At 41.1% G+C, this 19120-nt stretch overlaps 2 protein-coding genes across 8 annotated transcripts in view; both read left to right on the top strand.

Annotated features, from left to right (window-relative positions):
* The window catches only part of ACSL6 (acyl-CoA synthetase long chain family member 6), a 51938-nt gene extending 46734 nt beyond the window's left edge, over nt 1–5204 (top strand). For all 5 annotated transcript variants that reach the window (XM_035338380.1, XM_035338377.1, XM_035338376.1 and 2 more), the window contains one exon: nt 416–5204. In XM_035338380.1, the coding sequence (XP_035194271.1) occupies nt 416–556 (141 nt within the window). In that variant the 3' untranslated portion in view covers nt 557–5204. The remainder of the gene's footprint in view (nt 1–415) is intronic.
* Nucleotides 5205–5884: 680 nt separating this feature from the next.
* Nucleotides 5885–18680, top strand: MEIKIN (meiotic kinetochore factor). 3 transcript variants are annotated; one of them, XM_035338743.1, is made up of 13 exons: nt 5885–6208; nt 7740–7827; nt 8061–8139; nt 8762–8822; nt 9657–9803; nt 10254–10373; nt 10611–10647; nt 11087–11148; nt 11847–11941; nt 12306–12488; nt 12843–12923; nt 13429–13552; nt 15831–18680. In XM_035338743.1, exons 1-13 carry the CDS (start codon nt 6049–6051, stop codon nt 15875–15877), a joined length of 1284 nt encoding a protein of 427 aa, XP_035194634.1. In that variant the 5' UTR covers nt 5885–6048; the 3' UTR covers nt 15878–18680. The 3 variants fall into 3 exon arrangements, with proteins under 3 accessions (XP_035194634.1, XP_035194633.1, XP_035194635.1); XM_035338742.1 differs by having other exon boundaries at nt 11087–11163; XM_035338744.1 differs by lacking the exon at nt 5885–6208 and adding an exon at nt 6385–6782 and having other exon boundaries at nt 11087–11163.
* The last annotated feature ends 440 nt before the right edge of the window (nt 18681–19120 follow it).

The following is a 19120-nucleotide window of genomic DNA, read 5'->3' as shown; positions in this document are numbered from 1 at the left end:
GCTCTTCAGAAAGGTGATGTTCCTTAGCACGATGTTTCTTCTCCTCCCCTATCCTCTCTTGTGTAGTTTTTCAGCTGTGTGAAGCTGCAGTCACAATGTCGCATGTGGCAATGCTGTCCCTGGTGCTCTGCCTCCCCATGTTTTGGCTTTGGTTTCATGCAGAAAAGAGGTTTATTTGCTCCGTTTTTCAGTGTGTCCCTTCCGGGGGCAGGCCACTGCAGGCACAGGCCAGGTGTGGTGGCAGGATTCGGTGTCACCACCTGAGCACTTGAGGGAAATCCTGGTGGGCTGTTGAAGGGTCCCAGGAATGCAGGAGGCACAGAGGTGACCCCTGCAAGGCTGCTGCAGGAAGCCATGCTCACCAAGTCTGGTGCCTGGGATCTCTGCTATAACTATATCCCTTTTTTTGTTCCAGGTAAAAGCCATTTACATTCACTCTGATATGTTCTCGGTACAAAACGGTTTGTTGACACCAACGTTAAAGGCTAAGAGACCAGAACTGAGAGATTACTTCAAAAAACAAATAGAAGAGCTATATTCCAGCATCTCCATCTGAAACCACAGGAAGAATCTTCTGAATAATGGACTTTGTAGCAATATTAGAGTAATACTCAAAAGTACAGAGCCAGAATGACACAGCCGAAACGGATAAACATCTGAATCTTACATTTGAGCCTTTTGTTTTAGGATTTCACCACTAACCATATTTTCCCTTTTCCTTTTTTTTTTTTTTTTTTCATCGGGTGTGATACAATTTTTACTCTACGTCCACAGTAGGGCACTACCAAGAATTATGCTAAGTTGCCACAAAATATACAGCAATTTCAATCCACGACCAAGTAAATTATGGAAACTTATCTTATTAATAACTACAAATATTTCAAATAAAACTAGGGAAAATTTCAGGTATGTCTGTTGATATTTGATTGTATATAACCTAACACATTAGAGCCTAAAATTGTGCATAATTCAATAATGTGGTCTACCTCAAGCTATCAGTGATTGATGGTGAAAGCCTATTTTCCCTGATCTGGAACTTCAAGATGGATATTGGTTTATATATTAAGTGATAGTTTTTATATTTTCCAGGACGTAAATTACATCGATTTGATTTAATCATTAATGACCTAACAACCAGAATAGAAATAGGAAGAAATCTCCTGGTATTTGTACTTAACAGGCCTAGTAGTATACTACACCCTAGGGAATAATATTACCTTGAGATTAGAAGAACATGCTAGCAAGCGGTAGGGTAGAAGTCCCCCTATTTCTCCCCATCCAAACCCAGCCCACCCACAGCATGCTGACTTCTCCCCAGGGTCTCCTCCAGCACAGCCCCCATGGGCATCCCAGTGACCCGAAGGATGCTGGAGCGCTGCTGGCTCTGCAGAGCTGAACAAAGCAAAAAAGCCTGCATGAGAGCCGGTGCAGTGAGGTCGCATTAACCTATGTGCTCTCGGTCCCTAACTTATTACTTTACATGCTGCTAATACTGCATAGGCTGGTCGGGCCAGCTCCCTTTCAGAACACTATGGAAATGGAGCGTATCCTCCAGCACGCTGGGACAAGGAAGGAACACTGCTCCGGACAGGCTGAGAGAGCTGTTTCGGTTGCAAGGTGACGCGGCGTGGTAGAGCCCTGGACGTGGCTGCAGAAAGGTCTGCTAGGAAAACATCCCCACATTCTGATGCCTTGGTTCCCATTGACGTCGCTGCCAGTGGCCTCTCTGGAAAAAGCAGCAAACTTCGGGATGAAGCCTTGGATTCACAACCAGCTGCAGCCGTTGGAAGGGGTCAAGTCCCCTGTGGAACAGGAACGGATGCTGGAGCGCTCTCCTGATGTGAAGCACAGTACAAAGCAGTCAGAAAAGGTACTGTGAATATTGGGACTGTTGGTGGCTTCCTCCTGTGAACAGGGTCCTAACACATATCCGTGTACGTTAACAGCTGCTGTTTGTTGCACCGGAGCGTGCTAGCATGGAGCTGTGCCTGCTAGATCGTCCTTGCTAGGACAGTGAGAGCACACATTTTTTTCTCTTAGAATTGGAATCCATTGTAGGCCTTTGAAGCTAAAAGATTAAATTATTAATCTGAATTATCTCTCATTTTCCCTCTGAAATTCCATTGCATGCTTTAAAAATTAAATAAATTGAGTTAATGAGTTAGTTTTACACAAAGACTGATTTATTGCAGTAATTTCAGAACAAAGTGATCTGTTAGCATAATCACTCACACACAGAACAAGGCAATCTGAACTATCAAGTGTTGAAGTGTTTGTCTGAGTCCCTTTTGTGCCTGATTCCTCATTCGTTTCCAGTGTAATGATTCATATCAGTCCAAGGCAAGTAAGAAATATCACTGCTGTGACCAGACAGCATTGTACATTCATTTTTTTCCAATATACACAGCAACAGCATCCCTGGGGAACTTGGGCGTGTGGCACGAATTACTGTACAAAATCTGGCTCTTTAGATCAGGTCACACAGGAATTTCATCTCTGAGGAGTCTAGTCCGTCTCCTGTCTGTATCAGCCAAAAGACAGCAGTTGGGCGCTTCAGAGCAACAAAGAGCTAGACTCAGTACAATTTCCTCTCTTCTAAGGCACCATACCTTTTGAATAATAATAATAAAAAAATAAAAAGGTAACTAGTCATCTAAGAAAGTATAGAAAAGCTGTTTTCCACTGACCTTTTTCTACCACCTGAATTGAATTTACTTTTCTCCTAAGGTGATTTCAGTTGACCAGACTTTTCTGGACCACTGAACTCTGTGTATAAGCAGGGAAGCTCCCAATACGAGTTTACTTAAGGCTGTTATCTGTAAGTGTATGATGCTGCTTTGTTACTTGATAATAAAAGGAAAAGTATGGACCACAATAGGATGAAGCAAAATCTGAGAGAAACTTGAGAGAAATTCACTTCTGAAGTGTGAATATTTTCAGAACTTGTGGAAAGCTGTTTGAATAAACTAAGAGCTGTCTCTATTACTTTCTTGTCTAATCAGATTTTCCTCTGCAGATGACTCTCTCACCATAACCATAACAAATGTTGCAAGAGATTAAAACTTGCCATGAGTACATGCACAAGGCATGTGCTAGGCATAAACATGCTTCTCTTCAAATTCCAGGAATGTTTGTTTTTCTTTGAGCTCTCTTAAACTGATGTACTTCTTGTGACCACCAAGGAAACCCCCAGGGTTGTCCAGCAACCAGTTTATTTTTTTTTTCTCAAGATAACCAATTACAAAATTAATTTCTAATACACTTCTTATTTAAGGAGTTGAGACTCAAGAGCCATTGCATAAACAGCAGTGCATGTTACGCTTCTCTGTAAACAGCACTATTCTTGATGGCTTCAAGATGACCGTTGTTAACTACTGTCATTGTGGCATTCATTCTGCATCCAAGTATATGAGAAAATACAAGGCCACTGAAATCAGCACATCTCTGCTCTGGTACTGCAGGTGGGATTCGTGCAAAAACACCTTTGCCTTGAGCAGTCGAGTGTGACAAAGTAATTTTACAGCCCTTTTCCCCAGAAGGCTTTGTAGTATGTGTGCTGCAGATTGCGACTTTCTGTATTCTCTTAAAAATGGGAGGCTCTTCCTGGGCCTGGTGCTATGCCTGTGAAATCACTGGAAGACTGCCTCCAGTGCTTGTATATGAAAATCAGAGTAACATACTTTTTCCAGGAAGAGAATATTGCTTAGTTATTTATTTTGTATGCTCTTTGCTCCATATATTGCACAGACAAAATACCATGCTGCCACAGAAATGGTCAAAGACACACAAAAGTGTGCATAGAAACCATGAGACAGTCTTAATGCCACGTTGGCAGAAATGCACAGAATGATTCTGTCCTGAAAGGCACATTTACAGGTTAAAATAGTTGATATAGATCAGGTAAGAGAGAAACGGTGAGTTGTTTATTGATGAAGTACTATTTTGCAATCTATCATCACTATTAGTAAGTACGTATCCGCATCAGTAAAGTCCAATGTCATTTTTGCCATGGATATGATTTTTTTTTTTTTTTTGCTTATAACAAAATAATCTGACTTATACAATCTTCTGGAATGAAACAAATCAACTAATTTTATTATTATTTTCCATGTGTTAAAAGCACAAACTGGTGATCTCTATGTAAATAAATTGCTACAAGATGAATGTAAAGTGGGAAATAATATACTATTTTTGCATGGTAATGGATTACTTAAAGACCTCTTGATGCCTTACATAAAATTTGGCAAAGCATTTTATTTAGAGGCAATTCTATCTGCATCCTCTTTGTTTCTTTATCTCATTTTGGTTTTGTCTGTGGGAAAAAAAAAAAAAAAAAAAAAAGTTGATACCAGAATTAGATTTTTGTTTCATCTTGGAATTAACATTCTTCAGTACTTTGCACATTTAATGGTTTCTACTCTATAGTTTCTCCTGCTAAATGATGAAGCTGAACCTATTTTTGGAGGAGAGATCTGGATACCTGTAATTACTGGGAGGAATACAACTTTATATCTGTGGAATTGTTCCAAAATAAAATGTTTTCTGAGGCATCTAGAGCCCCTTTAAGCCCTTCACTTCATTTCAGCTTTTGTTATATATTTTAGCAAAGTACAAGCGGCAAACAAATGAGGCATTTTCCTAAGCGTTGCCTATTCTATTTTCAACGGGAAGTGAAGGGATCAAAATATAACATATACATTTGTGTAAAAAAAATAATCAACTGTAAAGTTTTCTGTTTTGGTATATTAGCATGTATATCAAAAAGTCAGCTATGGAAACTTTTGTAAAGAATTGAACTGTCACATTTCTCAGAACTGCTCCTAAGATTTTCTCATTGACTGACATACAATAAAATCTCTTTTTAAAAATCTGTTGTTACTCCAGCACTCTGTCCTCTGTATGAAGTAATTCAGAATGTGTGCCTATACGAAACGCGTTGTAAAAAAATAAAATAAGGACCAAAGGAATATTGGAACCTGAGATTGATTTTAGCAATCTTCTACACAAAACAATAGTTGCAAAGTCCTCTGAAGATGCAGCAGTCTTTCTGTAATGGTTTCATTTTATTTTTTATTTTTAATTTTAAATCAATAATAATATAACAAAGTGTATATGCTTGTTTAATATGAATTGACAACTGGGAATGCATAGTATTTTTTCAGACTATGTGTCTAAAACAATAAACTTTAAAAGCATTCAGTCTCTATTCCAGTTTTTGCGTGCAGTTGCATCTATCCCTTCGCTGGTCATCCAGTCATGCCGAGGAATTATCTTATTTTGCCTTCTCAAAGAAGCAGCGAGATTCCTCTGCTTTACAAACACAGTCTGAAGCATCTGGTCTGATCACCAAAGGGAATAAAACGGACACGATTCTGACTGCAGGGCGTGTCACAGACCTAAATACACCTGCAGGTTTGTTAGTCACATCAGAGCAGCAGCAGCAGCAGCACAGAAGCCAAAGCCACCAGACGGAAGGGTGGGATGGGGCTGGAAGTTTCATGGCAAATGGTACTTTCTGATGATTCATTTTTCGCCAGAAACCAGGGGCTGGCGCTTTACAGAAGGCAGCCGCCACAGCTGCAGCCTGCCAACAGCTCCCAGGTGTCCTTAGCCTGAGGGCCGCAGGGCTGACCCTACAGGCGCGCCCACGCGGGGGCCGCTCCCCTCGGCTTCCATTTCTCCCTTCCATCCTCACAACCGCCCAAGACGTTAATTTATCACCCTCTCGGCACAAATCCCCTCAAGCCCAATGTTTATTGTGTAACGCCCAGGAAAATCCAACCTTCCTCCGCAGCCGCCTCAGCCCGGGCGGAGCCGAGCCCGACGCCCCCCCCCCGTCCCGTCCCGTCCCCAGCCGAGCATCGCCGGGCTGCGGGTCCCGGGGCTGCCCTCACGGAGGACCGGAGGGGCCGGGCCGGGCCTGGGGGGGCTCCGGGCTCCGCGCATGCGAGACGTGCCCCGGCTATCCCAGCCCAACGGCGCCCGGGGGGCGGTTGGAGGTTGCCGGGTGCCTAAAGAGAGGACGGCCCCTCGCTGCCCCGGAGGGGAATGGAGCGGTGCCGGTGGCCGGTCGGCAAGGCCCCGCGGAAGAAGCGCTGCTCGTCCCCGCTACCCGGCGGGGCGGCTGCTCTGGGTCGCCCCGGCCCGCTGCAGCCCTGCCGGCGGCGGCTGTTCGGGAACGCGGCGCCCCGCGGGCCGCAGCCCGGCTGTAAGCACCGCTCCTTCCCCGCCGCCATGTCGGGGAGGGGGGGGAAGGGGGGGGCGGTGTTTGGCTCAAAATTGAGGGTTTTGTGGCAGTTTGGGAGGCGGGTTGGGGCGCTGTGCGGGCTGGGACAGCCTCCGGGGAAGGGCGATGGAAGGTTTGGTTTCTTGGTTTAGATTCTTGCTCGTTGTGGCCCAAGCAGGTTGTTGCTGCCCCTGGGAAAGAGCAGGTCAGGAGTCAGGGCCCTCTGCTCTGTCCTAGCCATTAGTGAGTAATAAAAAGGAGTTTTCTATTTCGTAAGGTACTTTTTTTTTTTTTTTGGCTGGCAAACCAATTCCTCTGGAAACAGCATGACAAAACCCTTGCCCACCTCTGGAAGGAGGCTTTAAAAATTTCCTTAAAGCTGTTCCTCGAAAGGAAGGGCCTCACAGTAGTGTAGATTTTTGCCCATCTCCTGTTGGGAATTGGAGGCTTTAAAGAAACAAATGTGGTCAGAATGGGATTTAGAAAGTGGTGGTGGTCTTGGGACTTGCAAACGTAAATGGGGAAGGTCGGTGTGGGATGTCTCAGTTGTCTGTGGGTAAGAGTTGGAATAAGCTAGGACTACAGCTGGGACTTCTGGTCTTGGCCATGCTCTGCCAGCTTACACAGCTGGCCACGTACAGCGAGCAGCCGCTGAGGTCTGTTTGCTTATACTTGTGTGTATGGGGAAGAAAGAGGGAAGGGGTGAGTCCTGATCATATGTTGTCCAGCCCTGAAACCCAGGGAGTTTTCACTAAACGGCCCTGTATGATGCGAGGGCAATGCAGCATGTCAGGCCCGTTTCTTTGCATGGAGGTGCATTTTTAACGTGCTGTCCTAAAAGTGCAGCTCTGGAGAAGTTAGGCCATTTCGAACTCTAGGCTGCTGAAAATAAAACATAAAGCTTTGAAACCTCTAAAACTAGCTTGAAGATATTAAAATGTGTCTCTGATATTTATCAGAGAATTCTAGAATGACTTGGGTTGGAAGGGACCTTAAAGATCATCTAATTCAAACCCCCTGCTGCTGTCAGGGATACCTCCCACTAGACCAGGTTGCTCAAAGCCCCATCCAGCCTGGCCTGTTTCTTAAGTAATTTTGTCATCACCTTTGGGTTATATACAGTGAGGATCAATTTTAATGTAGAAGTGTTTGATTATGATGTTACTAATAAACTCCATTTAAAGCCAGTTTATACTCCAAGTTCTTTTAGTCTTGATACAGCAGAGGTCACTTCCAAGGTGGTCTGTCTTCCTTTTAATTAACAAATTTCTAAAACACCTGCTGCTGTTTTTGGTCTTGTTGATAGACTGATGGAAAAAAAAAAAAAAAAAGCTTGGGTAGAAATAATAAGCCAAATCAAGACTTTGCTGTATTTGTGAAAAATAGGGTCTAAAATTGTTGTGAGCATGGACAAGAGAGATTAAGATGCTTAAAGGTGTTGTAATTAGAAATAATCAGCTAAATTCTAACATTAAAACTAAAATTGCCAAACTAAATACTTCTCGTTCCCTAGGCCTGAAGGGAAAATCCAGTATGAAAACCTTACCAAAAATTAAAGAAAATCTTGAAGTCACCGAAGTGAGCCATTCATCCAACCAAAGGTCTGTTAGAATACATTTAAATGCACCATAATTAACACTGCCTAATAATTCATATTGTCTTGCCTCTATGAGATGCCTTTGGGAGATGCACAGTCTGAATTCCTGGCACACTGATTTTTCTCAGGCTATTTGTTGACAACTCATCAACACATTTTGTAGTTTATGTCAGCTTCCTCTGGAACAGTGTAGCTCCATGTATAGAGCTGAGCTCTGTTCTGTTTTTTCAAATGCAGCATGCAAGTGAATGTCAAAGAAACACCAAGCTTGGAAAAAAATGAGGAGAATATAGAAGACAGCACTGTACCGCTGAAGGTGAGAATGCTGCTTTGCTATTTGCCTAACACTGAAATGTGATGTTAAAAATAACATAAAAAATAAAAATGCATAAAAAAATAAGTCATCACGTGTTTGAACTGAAATCTTCTACAAGGACCTTAAGCAATAGTGATTAAAGTATTTTTCTTAAAAAAAGAATTAGCTCTCACTTAGGGCCCACCAATTTACATGTTCTGCAAATGCTTAGTTTCATGGAATATGTTGTGTAAAGCTGTTTGTGTTTATAGGAACAGGCTGGGATTCTGAAAACGTGCAGCATGAGTTGTGCCTAACTAAAAATCAAGACAAGGGAAGTCATTGCTCCTCTTATGTATGACTTCAGCTGATGTCAGTATGTCACTGGAATTCTCACCCAGCAAAGGCTGTAGGATAAAGTAATGGATATTGGTTATGGCTTTTGAAACTGTAAGTCAGCTTGCAGGTTTGTTGATGGCACATGAAAACAGTGCTACAAATCATGCTCTGAATAGCGAGTTTAGGTGATAAAGTACCAGACAGTAAGTTTCTTAGTGTCTGTTAATGCAGGAATACGTGAAACTGCATTTATTTGTCTATACCCAGTTTTCTTAGGTTGTTTGCATTGGTCGTTTAATTTTAGGAATCTCTGATAATCAGCTTTGAAAGCAGAGACAGTCTGAAAAGTGCTGATGTTACTTCAGGTGAGTATGGTGGTAGTACATTATATTACAGAATACGTTGCATAAAGCTAAATGTAAAAAATCATCATTGAATTTTAATGATATTTCTGTAAAAGTATTGGTGTGCTGTTCTTGTATGTTATGAGACAGCAAGGGTTTTGTGATCTTTGGCTAGACTTCTGCCTCTTATTTCAGCATGTGCTTGGTTCACATGATTTGGCTGTAGGCAGCCCAAACAGCACAGGAAATATTCCAAGCAGGTGAGTGTACCTTGTACTTAAGGTCTTTTGCATGGCCAGCATGCTTCTAGCAATTAAAAAAGCTACTGAGCTCAAACTTACCTTACCTGTATTTATTTTAAAATCTTCGGAGAGAACTGTCTAGCTTATTCATTAGGAAAAAAAGGGAGGAGGGAGGGGAAGAGACTATTAATATTACCTGCTGAGGGGAAGGCTACAACACCTGAGACAGTCTTGAGTCCAGCCTGTTGAAACCACGTGATCTTGGTTTTATTGTTGACAGAACTACTTGTTGACATAAGTTCTTCAATTTACTCAAACATTCGTTTTCAAAAGCTTGTTTCTAAATGGTTCTTCAGAAAATAAATCTGGCTGAGGTTTATCAGAGGCCAAATTCTTCAGGTGTTTCTAGTGAGCCTTGGATAAGGAAGGTGTCTTCTGGTAGCTGATGGCAGTATAAAACAGGCGGCAGGATGTCCTTTGTTTTTAACTGTATTGTGAATCAGTATAAAACTATGGAATCGATAATATTAACACGGGAGTGGAATTTGGCTAAGGAAATCACGATGGTTTGTACAAGATTTGGAATCCTTCTATTTTTTGCCTCTCTCTCCAGATACAGGAATGACTCTTCCCACAGGTGTTTCAACATTTCTCCTAGAGTGTTTAGATACAGATTCAACTGAAGATTATAACACAGCTGCAAGTGAAAGCCTGAACAGTTGTCCATCCCCTGAAACATTCAGAGATGAGGAAGGTTTAGGTGAGACTTCTGGTTTTTTTTTGAACTGTTTGATGCCAAAAAGAAATGCAGGGAACTATCTACAATAGAAAAACTGGTGGTCTATGTTGGTGTGATGCACCGGGTCAAATCTTTGCCATGAGCCAACCTGTGCTTAATCTGGAAACTGTATATCTGGTCTTCCAATCCAGAGTGAATCAGGACCTGATATAATTCGAATCGTACTGTAAGCTTGAAGTATTTGCTGTTAATACAAGTTGTTTGCAGGGAATGACCAACTAATTGCTTTCAGCCAGCCTTTGAGACAAATTCCTCCCAAACTTTCCTGCATCTGTTTGAGCCAAGACAATGTTTTCACTTTGCTTTAAGGTTTATTGTCTTGCAAATGAGGTTTCTGTCGGTTTGGTCAAAAGTTTAGTAACTCACTGAATTTTAATATGGGAAGCTTGCACTTGTATCTTCTGTGTCCAGAGAGAAGTAATCCTTACTTTGAGGACTTCGTTAAATACAAGAACTCCACGCTCCTGGACTCCAGCAAGGCGGTGACCATAGATAAGATACCCCAGATCTCAAATCTTTCAGCAATATTAGGTAATTATTTTCTACAATACTAAATAATATATACAGAAACAAATTTCACTGTAATACAAAGAACCTGTATAAAGTGTGTATTGATCATTTGATTTAAGGCATGTCTGAGTAATGGGGAATAGCTTCTTGTTGGAGTTCTATGTTTGCTTTTAATGTTTTGCTTTATAATTTATTAGCATACACACTGTCTGGCTTGCTTAGCTTTTTCTTTTAAAGTTTAGATTTTGTGTTTTTTAGAACCCGTATTGGAAGATTTTCAAGACCAATACACAAGGTAATCTGCAAAGCAGACTCTTTGATGCTTAGGTTTTTCCTCTTTTAAATGATATTTTGGGCAGTGTGAATAAGCCTGTGATCCTGCAAGCACTTTTGGTGAGTTTCAACTGCCTGTGTCCCTGCTAACTTTCAAATCAATGCATTAAGACAAGCAGGTATGTGTTTGCTTTATGGACTTCTCTTTCAATGCTGCAGCTGTAGGGAAATTGGTGAAAGAAAACCCAGTGCAGGTTTTTATGGGAGTGGATGTTTATCTACAAAATCCCTAAATAAGTTGCTTTTACCCATTTATACTCTGGTCTGGTCAGGATTACCTGTGCAGTACAGGCTATGAGGGGCACCAGCTGTCAGCTTTCCTTGTATGTTGTTTTATGAACATGAACATTCATTCAGAACAGTTCACTTTTTTTTTTTTTTTTTTTCCCCTCTTCCCCTAGGAAGAGACCATCAAAATGCAATGATGGCTCTTCAGAATTAAGTGTTTCAACTACTCTGGCAGGTAAAGTATCACAGGGTAAGCTCGACAGTAGCTAGAAGGGAAAGTGTGAGCTGAAAATCTCATGCAGATAAGACTTGGTTCTAACTAACTTGGTAGGGGGTGACAAAAAAATGAAATGGCATTTTTATATTTAATCACCTGTGATGCTCAGTGAAAATTCATTTTCTTATTTAACTTATCCAGCAACAAAACTCTTAGTCATACTACTTCAACTTAGCTCCTATCAGCCTTCACAAACAGTATGAGGAGTCCCTCCTGTAGCTACAGTTCAGAAAGGTGACTGATGCAGTTCTGGCTCTGGCCCAGGCACCACATAATTTTCCTCTGCTTAATTTGGATTATAATAGCAGCAGAAGTTGCCACTGGCAAAGACTGCTGTGATTATGCAATTCCTCTGCTCCCATAGTATGTGTGTGTAGCAGTAAATAACCACGAGAGCATACAATTAATAAGCAACCTTATTTCCTCAAGGAAAGGGAGAGTAAAGGAGTGAAGCTGCCCTGTTGGGGGGAGGGAGAAAGGCAGATAAGGATTATATCAAAGTATTATTATATTCTATATATAAGGATTATATCAAAGTATTTGTCTGGGTGGCTTTGGAACAATCCCTGTTTAAAAAACATCCTGTAAGACATGGGTTGAAGAGTAGCCGTGGTCTTTGTTTCAAAATTAATTTGTTTGTTGGAAATTTATCACAGGAAAAAAAATCTGTAAAATTACAACTGCAAGAGAGAGAACTCCAGACCTAAAAACTGGTATGCGCTGTTCTTCACCAGTAGGACCGGAAAGAAAGGTGAAAGACGTTCAATAAATCAGCTAGGTTGTAACACAGATGACTTGCCCCTTCCTTGTACAGGTGGAAGTCCCCACCTAAAATTGTTGATGTGCATTCAAGTGTAGTTCCCGTGAAACGAGGGCTTGCAGACAATGGCAAAGTGAAGACATGGCTTAGGGCTTGCCTGTACCTCTGGGTAGCTCCAGTAGCGCCCTCTGGGCTCACTGTTTCCCTGGGCTCACGGTTTTTCAGACCGATTGTGTCACTGCTACCAACCCAGTTGTGCAGAGCCCGAGTATGACGCTAAAATGCTTTTTGTTAGTGCTTACCAGGCTCCAGAGATTCGCTTTAGAACATGAAATATAATCGTTTCATCCTTTAGCCTGACGTTCAGACTGCTAAACCCAAAGGGGTGAAGTGCAAGAGAAATGAAGAATTCTCTAATCCGTTAGAAGATGGTGCATCATCACTCAGTCAGCTTGAATCTGTCCCAGCAAACGTTGCAGCCAAATCAGTGGGGGTGGCAGCAGAAGCACTGCCATCCAGACAGACAGATGCTGTGGTGGTAAGCGTTTCCATTGTGCTCTGCTGATGAATAAAGGCATAAAATTGAAGTGAGAATTCTGAATCATGGCAAAAATAGCAATTAAATAGGGACAGTGTTAGGAAGTGTTTTGCCTTGTTTTAAGGGGACCTCAAAGGTATTTTTTCTGGGCTGCAATAAACTGGCTCTCTGTCTTAATTCTGGAGTGCATGAGACAAAAGGCAAACAGCTGGAATTCAGTACTTAAATGCTAAGAACTGTTAGTAATTTTTAATGTGGCTGCTATAAAGCAGTATAGTCTACTCAGGGAATACTATAGGAATAATAATGAGCAGACAATAATTTTTTATTTAATTCTTCTCTGTTTTTGTTTAGCAAATGAATTCTACTGTGCTGATCATGGAGAAAAATAAAGCCTTAGAAAACAGTGATTATGCTCAGCGTGCAAAGCTAGATGTGAGTGTGTATCCTGCTACCTTTTTTTTAATGATTATAAACAAATTGGTCTTTGTGGCACGATCCATATACTGTTGTAAACAAGGTTCAGTTTGTGGGCACTAGATTAATAAATAGAGGAGCTTAGGGTCTTGTTACAGGCTGGAAACAAAAAGTAGAAGGCTGGAGTCCTAAATCACATTTTTGAAGCAACAGAACATCTTTCACGTGAGCCAACAAATGATATCTAATTTGAATTGTTGTCTGTTCCTTAACTGGGCAGTTATTGCTGCATGTTTTGTATTTGGATCAGCTATAGCTTAGCTTGTCACCGGCCTCATCAGGGGAAGACTTATTCCTGAATACCACCTGTCCATATGTAAATTCAGAAGAAATTGTTTGTGCATGTCTGAGCTCAGAAGAAAAGAGTTCTAATGTTATGGCACTCCTTAAATCCAGTCTTTACGTGCCAGTGTGGACAGTACTATTAAATAGTTGTGTGAATGAAATGTTGTTATCTTTTCAGCCTTTGTGTTACGGAAAAGAGATCTGCTCCATTGTCAGAACTTCACCAGGTCGTAGGTCTTCCAGGCATCACCAAATTCCAGTTAACACAAAGAAGTTCTGCGTTCCTGAAGGAGTTCCTGAAGGTAATGGAATATAGAATTGACTCATTGTATAAATAATAACTATTTGTGTTTAAAGGCTTTTTAAAAAATCTGAATATTTGGAAGAATCACAGGGTTAAAGATGAAAACGCCATGAACACTTCAAATCCTGACTTAACGCTGTTTTCCTGTAGTAGTACTTATAAACAAACTACGCTAACACTTTCTGCTCAAAGGGTCTTTGATATATCAGTGCAGACAGTCTTAGGAGCACAAAGGCTACGTACCTGCCAGCGTTAACAGTGGAAAAGAGTTCCCAAACTTTCCACATGCTTGCATCTCACTACAGGCGGTTGACTCTTTCCCGAGCTGGCCTGTAGAAGTGTCACAGTATGGACTGGACTGGGAGGTAATACTAAAAAAAATCTTCTGTCTTTACAAGCCAGTAACTTTCTATCTGTCTTGATCATCTGTTTTAAGTACCTAAAGCTGCTTCTCCCACTGCCCAGTCGATAAGATGATGCAGAATCTGTTTTGCTAAATACTTAATTGAGATCTCAACTTCTTTATAAACGTTTCACGTTTTCTGTTCCATTATCATGGGAGTAACTTCTGGTTGGCATTAAGATATCAGCTGGTTGACAATTTTCTGCTGAACAAATTCTATTTAAACAACCCCCTTTCCTGCCTGTAATGTTAGCTTCACTCTCCATGTTGTTAGACGAGATATTCCGAAACTTCTGCTAAGTGTTTTCTTGTAGCAGATGACACGTGCTATAAGATATTTGCCTATACAGGGCTCAGAAAAATGGGACTCCTGGCCACTTAGGGGGCACTGGGCGTTATGTTACTGATTAAGGTACAGGACAAGTTGAAGATGAATTCTTCTGAAGAAAACTAGAGCTTTGCACTTCAGTGTGGCTAATTTACACTCACGTATAAGCTTTTGGAAACAGAGATTTGTATAGGAAGACTGTCCCTAGCAGGTATTTAACAAGAGCTGCTTTTGTCTGATCTGTCTTCAAAGCTTTGATTAAACTTCCAGAACAAGACATTGTGCTGCACATCTCCAGTTTACTTTCTGCATTTTTAACTTAGCTTCAGTGTATTCAGATCCGTTAGCAGTGCTTCCATTTCATAGGCTAGATCATTAGAGACAGAAGGTGCTACTAGGTAACCCTAGGAATATCTGCACCTCTTCAGGTTGCTCCTAAACACACCTTTGAGCTTCATTGCTGGTATGGAGACTCCCTAGAAAATAAATCAGTTTGTTCAGTAAGTTACTATCCTTTATCTTATTTCTAAGGTGAAGATGTCTGATTTGAGCGTTCAGCCACTGGCAGGTTTTATGTCTTTCTCAGCTAAACTGAGCTCTTTAGCATCCACATTTTTTCTCTGAAAGTAGTTCATGTAATAGGGTCTGTTTTTCTTTAAAGATTGTCTATTTCTCTCTACAGGTTTCTGTTCTTTTCTCAGACCCTCAGGGAAGGGGGAAGCTCCTTTCTTCACTTCCTAGATATTTTTTAAAACAAGAATGAGAACTGTGCACAAAACTGTCTCATTGCCACCGCAGAGTTAAAGTTCCCTCTCTTTCTGATCTCACTTGAAGTTTCTCAGTGCGCCACTGGATGGCATATGTCCTCCTAAATTTAAAACAGTTCTTTACAGACAGTGCCTGCAAATTGCATTCGTCATACCTGCTGTTTTAATTCAGCGTAGTGATGCTGTACAAGCATAATAGTGTTCAGAAATGCTGCATATGCATAAGTTTTCCATGGAATCACAGGTTCCTTGCTCCAGATATTCTCCTGCTTTAACCCAGCTTGTGTGTATGCAGCATCTAGAATGCAGGGAAGTGCTCCTGTGTGTGTTAACTAATGACAATCATGTGATGCTTCTGCACAGATCAAGGAACTCAGCGTGACAAGGATGTAAGGTCATGTGCCTGAGAGAATTGTGGCAATACTGAACATAGGTCATAGGCAAGTGGGTCTTAGAAAGTGTTGTTACCGGAACAAAAGTTGTTCTTTTGTTACTGCTTCTCAAGAAGAGTCTGCGAGTCAAGAATTAACTTTGATTAAGGGTGGGGGTATTTTTGTATGCTGGTTCTTTCCATCTCTACTTGAGGAGTCTTTGGGGTGATACTCTTTTTTCATTAAGAATGGACATACGCTCAAAACGGTTTTTCTCTTCTCAGAAGGTTTAGGTTACTCCAAACAAGTTATAAATAAATTTTCTTAAACATTTCAACAGCTTGTCAGAGTAATAAGCTTTCTCTTACACATGAAAATAGCATTTAACTTACTGTTCTTGTTCCCAGATACTATTACAAGTACCAAAAATTGGATCTACTGTAAACGCAGATGAGGCTTCTGGGTTTCAGCAGGAGTCAACAGAAGAAGCAAAGGGAGGTGAAATGGAAGTACTAATGAGTAATTAATGGCCATTTTTTTTTGGCATATACGTTATCTGAAACTTGGTATACTGTTTGCAGTAAGTCTGTAAATCCCTTATTTGTACACTTTAATATAAAATTTTTTGTACAAGCAACTAGATCTTGTACAGGGCATTGTTCTTTAAAAGCTCCATAAAGATGCTTCTTCAGTTCGTTTAGATTTTTTAAAAGCGTGACTGAAGGACAGCAGACCAAATTGCATTAATGATCTATTTTTGGCTCTTGTTGTGCCAGGACTTCTAGATTATTTTTTTTAGTTTTATTGGCATTTAAAGATGGGACCTCTGCTTGAGGTAGGAATACCCAGTTTTGGGGTGCTTGCAGCAGTCATCTCTAGCTTCTTAGAATTTCTTGGCTCCTGTCCCCATCATGTTGACATCTTGAATTCTGTTTCTCATTATTATCATCCAGAACTTTCATGCCCCAGAAGATATTTCCATGTTCCCAAAAAGCGTGTCAAGAGGACATAAAATCCCCAACTTTCATTGGTTTGACAACTTCTGAAAATACCTGTGCAGGTTCAGACCCCACGGCTTTTCTTATTGCTCTGGGATAGGAACAAGAGTGGATAGATGCTTTTAGGTTTAGTCTATAAACAAATATTGTATAAACATATTGCATGGCTCAAGGTTAAAAATGATGCCATTAAACTGTTTTTCCTTTAAGCATTAGTAGAGAAGTAACTTGCCAGTAACTTGTTGGAGCCCTCTCAGGAAAGCTTCTAATTATCGATATCCTTGTTCTTACAAATGCTAAGCTGCTGATAATTAGGTATGCAATCTGGAGCCCCTAGGAGATGCAGGTTAGCTCCCTGATGCAGCTTTAAGGAAAATTAAGTTACGTATCTCGTTAGTTGTGTTTATGATGGCTGTTCAAGTAAAGGATGATCCAGAATAAAAGAGAAAAGAGGTGTCTATTGTAAGCGTTACTCTAGGAGTCCTAGGAAAAATATATTTTGTCCCCAACGCATTTTTAGTTTCTGTTCAGGAAATATAATGACAAACTAATTGGAGAGTGCAGGAGGAAAAAGTAACTCTGTGACAGTGGAGTTGGCTGCAACAGCCTGAAAACTGCCGAGTTTTGCTTTTGTTTTTTCTCAGTGTGATGGGACTATGTAAGAAGACAGAAATATCATGAACTACGATCTCTCTTGTCCTTCCCTTTAGTTACGAAAGTGCTGCTTCTTATTTTCATCTTTTGTCTGACTCTTAGAGAAAGTATAATTAATTGCAAGGCTAGCGCTCTGCCCGAGGGAAGGAAATTTTAATCATTCTGAGGCTACAACAATATCCCCTCTTGTTCCCCTTTTCTGAAAGGGTAGGCATTTTCCCATGTTTTGGTTTCCAACTGAAGAATGACTACATAAAATTTCATTCAAAGTGGAAACTGGCTCTTCCACGTTAGTGGATCAAAGTTACGGGTCACAGCCAGTTAATGGACGGTAAGAGCTTATTTATGCAGTGATTCAGGAAAGAAGTCCGCTCGATATCAATAGGGCTGCTCTGTCACAAACCTAGACATGATGAAGTCTTAATGGCTTGAAAGGAATCACAGTGAGTCAGTCTGTGCAAGAGCTGTGATAGTGCTTTGTCACTAGAAAACGAGCATTGTAGACAAATGTTTCGGAAACGTATTATACAAAAAACAAGGTTTTCATTAATACTTTTCAGTTACTTTTGATCCAGATGATACTTATGGGAGACAAAGTGCATGGAGATGATAAAAGATGTTTTTTTTCTTTCACCGAAATGCTGCAGGGGTATGTGTGCCTGCTGTTGGAGTGTAAAGCCCTTACGTGTGAGAGGCTCTATATTTTTGTCTATAATCTCTGTAGAGGCAGGCCAGGCCCGACGCCCAGGGCAATGCAGACTGGACAGATAAATTGAAATTGAAAGTGTTTTTTGTGTAGGTGTAAGGATTTGTCTGTGGGGAGGTTTTTACAGGAAAATGGATGGTTAATCACATTCATCTCGTTTTCTCTTACTGTCCATCATCTCTGTTACCTTGATGAAGGTATGTTAACCGAGCTTCAGAATCCCTTGCTGTTCATTTAGGAGCTTTGGGAACAGATTAATATTTTAAAGGGATGCTGTCAACTTCAATTTTAATGCACTTGAGATTAGCTCAATCTTCAATGCTGTGACTTATGAAACTGTTGAAAGCTCGGTTGCATTTCCTGGCCAAATTCTATGATTTTGTATTATTCCCTACTTGAAGGTTTTGTTTGAAGCTGTATTTCTATGCCGACTTTGAAGGTATTACATTCTTTCACCATGTGAAAGCCTAAAGATCAATCGTCTGTGTATCTGCAGCAGGCAGGTGTATCCTGCATACAGAACAAAGGGGAAAAGATGCATGTGAACGTTAATTCCTAGTTTCTATTATAATCATCATCAACTTCTAGCAGGTGAAAAGCAAGAGTTCCTCCAGGTGGCTGGTTACATCTATCTATAGAACGATCTGCTGCACGTGTTACCCACTAAACTATCCTTGTTTAAAAGTATTTTAATTTAACGTTACATCACGTGCTTAGTTTAATTCCATTTTCTAGGGGAAAGCAATGAATCGTTTCTGTTTACCCAGTTCTTAGTTAATTAACTTTCTGCTGGTCTTGTGTCTACAGAGGGAGACAGTGAAGGAGGCTCTGTTCAGTGTTGCCATTTCGTTTAAGGCTGTGTTAATAAATAGTTCTGCAAAAATAATTAAAAAAAAAAATCTGAAATTCCTGTTGATTTTATTAAATCCTTTCCACCTTTTTTTTTTTTTTTTTTTTTTTGCTTATATTTGTTCTGGCTTCAACCGCAGCGCATCACGTCCTCGCTGCCGTTCTGCAGACGGATGTTTTATTTGTTATGATGGCTTCCTCTGCATGCAAATGCCTGCGGTCCACCTTCCTTCCCGTCGCCTGACTCGCGGAGGGTTGGTGCTGAGCGCCCTGCTATTATTTCTGCCGGGGCTGCGGTGCGGGAGAAGCCGCTTCAAGCTGCCCCCAGCCGGGGCCGGGCAAGAAGAAAAAGGGGGCAGGAGCTGGGTTCGTGGGGCAGGAGCTGGGATCCTGCAGCTCCGGGCTTTAATGGAGAAGACGAGAACGCAGGAAAGCAGCAGAACGCTGCTCAGAAAGCCTCAGCGGGGCTGAGAGAGGCTCGGAAGGGGGG

The sequence above is a fragment of the Oxyura jamaicensis genome, chromosome 13 (genome assembly GCF_011077185.1).
Source record: "Oxyura jamaicensis isolate SHBP4307 breed ruddy duck chromosome 13, BPBGC_Ojam_1.0, whole genome shotgun sequence".
Taxonomy (NCBI): domain Eukaryota; kingdom Metazoa; phylum Chordata; class Aves; order Anseriformes; family Anatidae; genus Oxyura; species Oxyura jamaicensis.
This window is presented reverse-complemented; position numbering and strand designations above follow the sequence as displayed.